General features: G+C 38.9%; 1 protein-coding gene across 7 annotated transcripts in view; it reads left to right on the top strand.

Moving 5' to 3' along the window:
* The first annotated feature begins 1,228 nt into the window (after nucleotides 1-1,228).
* TCF12 (transcription factor 12) overlaps nucleotides 1,229-8,277 on the top strand; it is a 411,875-nt gene continuing 404,826 nt past the window's right edge. For 2 of the 7 annotated variants that reach the window (XM_001368229.4, XM_007479687.3), the window contains exons 1-3: nucleotides 1,229-1,549; nucleotides 2,994-3,090; nucleotides 4,053-4,125. In XM_001368229.4, the coding sequence (XP_001368266.1) occupies nucleotides 3,016-3,090; nucleotides 4,053-4,125 (148 nt within the window). In that variant the 5' untranslated portion in view covers nucleotides 1,229-1,549; nucleotides 2,994-3,015. Of the gene's footprint in view, nucleotides 1,550-1,825; nucleotides 2,360-2,993; nucleotides 3,091-4,052; nucleotides 4,126-8,277 lie in introns of those variants that run through there. The other 5 variants (XM_056809540.1, XM_056809522.1, XM_056809547.1 and 2 more) reach the window with 5 other exon arrangements.

Genomic DNA, 8,277 nt, shown 5'->3' with positions numbered 1-8,277 from the left:
TTTAAGCCTCTTTGTATACACAGCCCTTAGCCCAGTCTTCCCTTCTTACGAGTTTAATAAATGCTTATCGATTGACTGATACGACTCAGAAAATTTAGACATATAGGGTGTCTAGATCTTTGGAAATACCCGATTCCATCATTGCATTTACTTTCTCCAGGTCTTAATAGATGCTCTTCAGGAGTTACAATGACCAAACTTAAACATGAACAAAAGTCACTTGATAACTTTTCTGGCATTGAATCTCTCAGTAATTAGCTAGGCTGGCCCTCAAACAGCAACTTTCAAGGCTTGTAGGACCTGACATAGCTGGAAACCAGGGTTACCTCCCAGCACTTTAAGGAGGCTAGAGTAGATACTGAGAGAAAACAACGAATGCTTCCTTGAGTGTAAAATTAAACCCAATCTCATAAGCATCACAATTCTTTATAAAAGGAAAGAACAGAGTTAAGACTTGATTATTATCTTCAACCACTTCCTGACTTCCCCGGGTCAGGTTCAATGCCTGTGAGGCTTTGGATGAGAGATTTTCGGAGAGGGTGTTTTACAGGTCTTGGATTGAGTGAACGAAGATGGATGAGTGTAAAAGGCCAATACAATGCTGAGCTTCAGCGGGCTAGTCTTTTTGCTCCGCAGTCACTGCTCTAATTTTGCCAATCCTTAGCCCTTTTCAAACTATGAGAGCCCAGAGCTTGGAGCCTTTTCCTCACACTTTCCCAGCGTATTTTCCGCGCAAGGCGCTGTCCAGTATTCTATACACCCCCACCCCTGGCTCTGAAATTCGCGGGACTCAGATCACAAGATGCGGTTTACAGCTCCTTTACAACACTGGCCGGTTAGCAGAAGAAAGCCAAAGTTCAGCTTCGTTGAGGCCTCTTATCTAGCTCGGAGCGTATCTCGGTCTAGGAGGTGGTCCCGGTGCAGGATCCAGATGCTCTTGCAGCTGCGACTCCTTCTAGCCCGGCGTTTGTAGCCAGTAGAAGGAGAATGGTAGGGAGGAGGCGGCGCCGATCTCGCAGCTCTGAGCTGTTCTCTTCAGGGAGATCAGACGACACAGCCCCAGCCCTCAGCCCCAGCTTCACCAGGGGCGTATCGCCTCCCCCCAGCATTCCAGCCCGCCTCACCGCACGGCGGGCTTTGTCCATGTGCATCGTAGCCACCCCTCCCCATTCCCTCCGGCTCCTCCCACTCCCCAGCCCCCAACTTCCCGGCTCAGCTGGGAGAGCGCTGGGGAGGAAGGGGTTAACCCCAGGGCTCCTCCAGGCGCGGAGGGATCCGGAGTCGAAGCCCGAGCGTGGTGCTGAGGCCGCCTAAGCAAAAAAAATGTCCGCCTAAGGGAGACCCACAAGTTCTATTCGGGGGCACAGCCAGCCCGCCCGGGGAGGAAAGGGCGGCCAGGCCCGAGAGCCCCCTCACCTGCCCTGATCTGAGTCTCTGCAAGGAGGAAAGTGGAGAGAGACGCCGGGAGGTGAAAAGGAAAGCCCAAACCCGCTCTCCCGGCCAAAGTGAACTTCTATCGGGGTGGTTGAATGTGCAAAAGGAGCTGCAGGTAAATTCGGGGCTGGCTGGGGGCGCGGGGCGAGGAGCTCGGGGTGGGGGGAGAGTTGGGAGAGGAGTAGGGCAGGGGCGGAGGAGCCTGTGTGGGGAGGGCTCGAAGGGGGGAGGGGGGAGCAGCGTGGATGGGGTGGGAGGTCTGTTTGGGTTGAGCTGGGAGCCGGGTCCCCGTGCGCTGCGCGGGCAGCCCCCCTTCCTGGAGTGGAAGCTGTAGGAGTCGTTCCCCAGCTCGGCTTCCCCCTCCTTCCTCCCCGCGCCTGAACTCTGCCCCCCTTTGTAAAGCGCCGAGCCCGGAGGACCCCCTCCAACTTGTGTGGGGGGAGGGGTATAGAAGCGGGGGGGGGGGGGAGGAGGAGGAGGAGGCACTGGCACTCGTGCCGGGGGAAATGCAGCCCCACCGGGAGGCGGGCGGCGCACTCGGCCCTGTGCGCCCTGCACTCCGCTCCGCTTGGTGCTGGCGCGCCCGGGGCGCACACGGCGGCAGCGGCGGCTCCGGGGCTGTGGAGGCTCATTGTCTTGGCAGGTTCGGGGCTGGGTGGGAAGGAGGAAGGGAGGAAGAGAGGGAGGAGGCCGAGCCAAGAAAGGAGAGGAGGGAAAGGAGAGAGCAAGATTTAGTGGGCTTCTTTAAAAGAAAAAAAAAAGAAAGAAAAAGAAAGAAAGAAAAAAAAGCAAAGTCAATTCAGTGTCGAGGAGCAAATTGATCCTCTGCAAATCAGCAGTAACGTCCGGGAAGCGGTAGCCGCAGACATGGCTCTAGTGAGATGCACATTCCCAGCAACTTGTCAGCTCTATTGTTGCCTAGATAGTGAGTCACTAAACATCTCTCCCTCTCTTCTTCTCCACACTTGTTTGTTGGATGGCGAATTTTTTTTCTTTCTACCCCTCCCCCCTCCTCTCTAACCTCTTCGACCCCCCCCCACTCCCACCTCCGCCCCCACGAGGGATGAGACCTCTACCAGCTAGAGACCCGGTCCTTCCAGCCACCTCCTGGCGGGGACTTGGAGAGCTGGCTGTCTGAGGTAGGGGAGGAAGGGGAGGGGGGAAAGGGTCCAGAGCTCCTGGAAACTTAGGGGAGATCTAATGAGTTGCTCAAGCCTCCGCTACCCTTTCCTGTTCCTTACATGTGTATTCAAAATGTTCTGCCACTTCGTACCCAGCTACCTGGCTTCTTTCCTTCTTTAGGGATCCATGAAGTGCACATATCTATTTGGGAGCGGGGAAACCTGTACTTGGACAGGTTCCCTGCCTGCTCAGGATTATTAAAACAAACTGAAAGGCACAATATTCAAAGTGAGCCCAGTTCTCTAACCCTCAAGTCCCCCCTCTCCCAGAAAAGGCATCCTTCTCCCTCCTCTCCCAATCACATACACTTTTGGGTTCTGCTTCCAGTCCTTTTTCAACCATGGTGGTCTCACTAAGCAGGGTTTCCTCTATCTTAGGACCTGCTAGAAGTGACTGAAGATGAATTCTCAGCAGCAGCGGATGGCGGCTATAGGGACAGACAAGGAGCTGAGTGACCTGCTGGACTTCAGTGCGGTAGGATATCTTTGGAGGTGTACTTTTATGGCTCTGCCCTGGAAAAAGGGACCTGGAATTAGGCAACCTCAGTTCCAGCTGCACTGCTCAGGGGCTGAGTCCAGCCCAGCCAAGTTGGACACCTGAACTTTGATGTAATGTCTAGACTTCCAGATTTAAAACTTTATGCCAGAGGGGTCATTGGCTTAACACTAGTGAAAAGTAGAACAATGTAATCATAAACTATTGGTTGAGACACCCTGTGACCCTGATGGTTATCAGAGTTCTTTTAAAAAATTATTTTATTTTCTCTGAAGCCAACTTTATGCAACCCTTTCCCTTATACCTCTTTTTCCTTTGGTTGATTTTAATGTATAGTATCTGAAAGATTTTAGCTCAGACAAGTTCAGCTCTGGGTTAGGATTTTTGTGAGTCCATTTATTGAACCAGGTACTTTTGTTTTAATTTAGAGTAGGTTTAAAAAAATGAGAGAAATAATTTAATATTTAAAACCATTGACAATGAAAGCAAATCATGCCTGTCCTTAATTGTGGTACAATGGAGGATCTTTATAACTCTGCTGTTAGGAGATAGGATTGACACCTGCAGTGTGGTTAACCACTGTTATAATGAGCCTTTTTTGTATGTAGTTATAGTTAAGGGAACATGAATTATTTGAATTATCATGTGAACAAGCTGTTTTTTCTATGTATTAATTGTTCAATGAGAATCATTTATTATTGACTTAAAATTTTTTTATATTCATAGAGGAGCAGAAGAGTGGTAGTATTTCCAAGTAATGTTATAAAGCAATATAGCTCACAAGTCTTTTTGGTTTGGAATGCATTGTCTCTGTCTTATTTCATTTCCAACTTCATAATGTGGGAGCAAATTGATTTCTCTCTGTAAACTGCTGTGTAGCAGAGAGATGCAGCTTATAAAAGGAGTTTCCTTACTAACATACATTTTTGGTTGTTTTGCAGATGTTTTCCCCACCTGTTAATAGTGGGAAAACGAGACCAACAACCCTGGGAAGCAGTCAGTTCAGTGGATCAGGTAAGGTGCAGTTGAAATCTCCAAGTTTAAATCTCTTGGTCTCTCATATATTGCTTTTTAGAAGAGATTAAAATATTTTAATTTTAAAATGAAACAGAAACACAAATGTGCTAACTAGGTGTAAATTTCAAAATAAAAATAGTAATGTATTTGTCTTTAATGTTAGAAGATTAGCCATTCAGAGTGTCTGGAAAAAGATCACTTTTTCCCATAAATCTTAAGCTGTAGCAAAATGTTTATTTAATATAAGAGATCTGGAATATGCTTCCATACAACAGCTAAACAAAAAATGCTGTTGTATATGAGTTGTTTGTGTGTAAAACATATACCTTTTTGTTTTCTCTCTATACATTTGGCAACTAATATTAGCATATTAGTCAAAAAGTTTATAAAAAGATTTTAAAATGGCACTATTATATGAATGCAGATGTGTACTTCAGATAAGACTGAGAAAATAAAGTATTTGGTTAAATAGCTATTTTCATAGATTTAGGATAGGTAGGAAGTTAAGAATAAATTTGCGGCCAATTTTTTTTGAAACAATGTTAATGGAATAAAAGGTAATCATAAAGATGTAGAATGTTGTTCATGTCCTCTAAATAGGAGAAAACAACAAATAGATAAATGAATCTTTTTCTAAAACACTGGGAAACTAATTAAATTAAGTCCACCTAAAATTATTTTGAATGTTTATTACTAATCATCATCTTGATCAAATTATCATATTGATCCCCTGAATATTTTTTACAATTTTTTTGTATCATAGGATGTGAAGAAAGTGTACTTTTTCTTTAAGGTGTTATTTATCAGTTTCCCAGAAACTGGTTTCCAGTCCATTCTAGTGTAAAGAGGCTATACTTTTTGGTGTGTTTTGCCCCTATATGTTTAGATTAAAAACAAAACAAAACAACACAGAACTACCAAAGCCATTGCATCGAATATTTAAGAAAATTAGTTGTTAAATGTATGTGGCCAAATAAGTTTGTTCATCTGTATGCATTTTAATAAAATTAATTTAAGAGGAAGAATTAAATCCTATTTTCATATCATTTCACTTGTGGAAATATTTTTGTGACATTCAGTTCTGATAAAAAGTAAAACATATTTTGCATTTTGAAGACAGGATTCCAAGTTGGTATTGATATTAATCACAAAGATATTTTGAAATGTCAGCTATTTTGCCCTTCCTTGTTACTGATAATCAAAGGAAAGCTTTATTCTCAAGCTATTTTTCTTGGTAAGAGAGATTTATTTCTAAATTAGTCATTTTAAAATATTAGAACAAATGTACAAATTCCCTTTCCTACTGGTATTTTGGTAGTTAAACACATTTTTTGCAGCTAACAGTTATTAAAATTAATTTCAGTTTTTTTGCCAAAGGAACATTTAAATACTTTGACTATAGTAGGTACTCAATAAATAGTATTTGAATGAGTAAATGAAACTGATTCTAGGGGTCATTCATTGCCTGTAGTATTCTTTGACCATTAACTAAAAAAACTTTTGGAAAATTTTTATTTGAGCAATATTTTCAGTATTCTTTTGAATTCTATTTTATAGACTTTTCATTTGAGATAACTTAAATTTTTTTAGGTTAGAGATATTTTGTTATTTAACATAATAAAATTAAAAATGTAATTTGTCACCTATCTACTTAAATATTAGAATATTAGAACTGTTAGAGATTTTTGACATCATCTTGCTATATTTTTTAATTTTCATGTATACATTTAATTTGCAGTAAAAGGATATTGGGGCATGTTGAGATGGGTAATTTGTCTCCCAATTACTTATTTATGTAAAATCTGAAGTTATTTCTTTGTGGTAAAAATACTCAAAGCATTAGCTGATACTTTGGGGCAGAGGATTTTGGCTTAAGAGTACTGATTTCTATGTGTTTTAACTGCAGACCCAACTTTGGCCCTTAACATATCTATCCTGTAAATGGGTATAGAAATTTTCCCCTCTTTTGCTCAGTATGTTATACAATCCAGAAGCATTTTAATTTAAGTAAATCTTATTAATGTGAAGAGGTTCAAATTTTGTAAATGAAAGATGGTGACAATATTTTATATTACAATTTGGTTAGCAGACACAATGTAAGAATTTGCAAAATTCTTTTCCAAATATATTTAAAAGGAATATTTAGAAGGAGTTGGTATTGTTGCTATTTCATTTGTATAGAGCATACAAATTTTGAAACAATCACCTACTAAGATTTCTGGAGATATTTTGTAATTAGCTCAATATCTTAAAAACATTAACTTTTTAAAGTTGCAGAATAAAATGTTTGAAGAGGTGTTTCTTCAGTATCAAATGATAACTGTGTAGTCAAAGGAATACAATTCCATGTAAAAGATAAAAACTGCCGCTGATGAGGATCAGTTATTGTACAATTTAGATCCCAGTGATGAATATTTTAGCTTTTTTTGAAACAATAATTTTTACCTTCTTAAAGAACTTAAAAAATAATATAGCATTTTAAATTCACACTGTGGTTGCTATAATTCTTGATATTGATTTTGATCTAATTCACAAAGTAAAATATCATTACTAATATGACAGCTGCCACATTATCAGAAATCACTGGGAAAGAGTTATTACATACTTAATCATTACTTATAATTTTAATGCAGAGTTAAATCTCATTTTTGGCGATATCTAGGAGTTAATTCACTTTGGCATTGTATATATGTTGAGATAGTGATCTTGTTTATTTAGTATTGTGTTGCATATAGATATAATAAAATATATATAGTCATTCAGATGTTGCTAAAGTGATCTTGACATAAATGTGATCCACTCTATAGGAATGAAGGAAAATTGACTTATATTAACTATTTTGTAGGAGTCTGTCTATGTCGAAAGTTTGTTGAAATGATGGATAGAAAGAAAATAGTGCAGGTGAATAATTTCTGAGAACTCATAGGTTTAAATTCTCTGTTGTGACCTCTGCTTATTTTTCAGTAGATTCAGCAGTTACAAAGTAAATCATATTTAAAAACATGTTATTGGTTAGTTTTTGAGAAAAAGTAACATAAGTGAATTTAGAGAGGAAAAATCACATTTATCTAGGACTTTTCTACTTAGGATCATATATTAATAGGGGATATGTTTTTCAAAAAGCATTCCCTAAAACATTGAGTATATAGCTTCTCATTAATATTTCTTTACTGAAAGTGAAAGTCTTTTGTAAAACCAATGAAAGGTTAACTTTTCTTTTTCTATACATTATTTTTGTATAACAGTTAAACACTATTTGTGCGTTTTTCCTTATTTCTTGTTCTTTTTATAAGTTCTATCATGAATTTCTCTAGCATGATGAACAGTATATTTTCTCTTTAATTTTTAAGAATATTGAAATCCTTTGTCTTACTTTTAACTACTACAACTTTAAAGTAAAATTTTAAAATAATAGAATTTTTTAAAAATGATGCTGGGCTTTCATAAAAATGTATATTTATTTGCTAAAGATCATATCCATAAAAGAGATCTTAAATTAGAGCTGATATAATTGGTTTCTCTTCTTTTCCTTTCCAAATTGAATAAACCATTAGAATGGTGACAAAGTTGTATAAGCATTTTAGTGAAATCCTTAATTAAGGAAGTAACAACCAACATTTCACTATTGTCATAATTCATTTAAGCATTGTGCAAGCATAAGCTGATCTTTTAAAACCGAGGATGAACCAGGCTTGGTATTTTTGTTTATAGTTATTTTTTAGAGTGATGAGCTGGGCTTGCTATTTACCTGTTCATATTGAGATTTGTGTCACACTTTATATAGTAACATGTCATTTGTGTGAGTCATGGAAAGAATAACAGAATTATACTGCAGACTAACACAAGAATGATTGATTTGCTAGTCTGGTGTTAAATGGCTGATATAAAGTAGGTCCATTTTCATGCAGGCATATGGTGCAGGTGTGCCTGCTTTACAAAACAAATACATGTATATAAAAATTGGAACTTAAAAAAATAGATAAATTAGGGGTAATTTTATTAATACTATAGATGGATTCTTAGTTTTACAAATAATTGACTTCAGCATAACTTTTAAATGGTAAACCTGTCTAATGGATTTAAAGTGATTTTCTTTACATGCAATGTTTTTGGGCCACACTATTTTTTTTTTAAGTATACTCAAAACTG

Source organism: Monodelphis domestica, chromosome 1 (genome assembly GCF_027887165.1).
Source record: "Monodelphis domestica isolate mMonDom1 chromosome 1, mMonDom1.pri, whole genome shotgun sequence".
NCBI lineage: Eukaryota > Metazoa > Chordata > Mammalia > Didelphimorphia > Didelphidae > Monodelphis > Monodelphis domestica.
The sequence above is the reverse complement of the archived record's forward strand: the minus strand, read 5'-3'. Positions and strand labels throughout refer to the sequence as shown.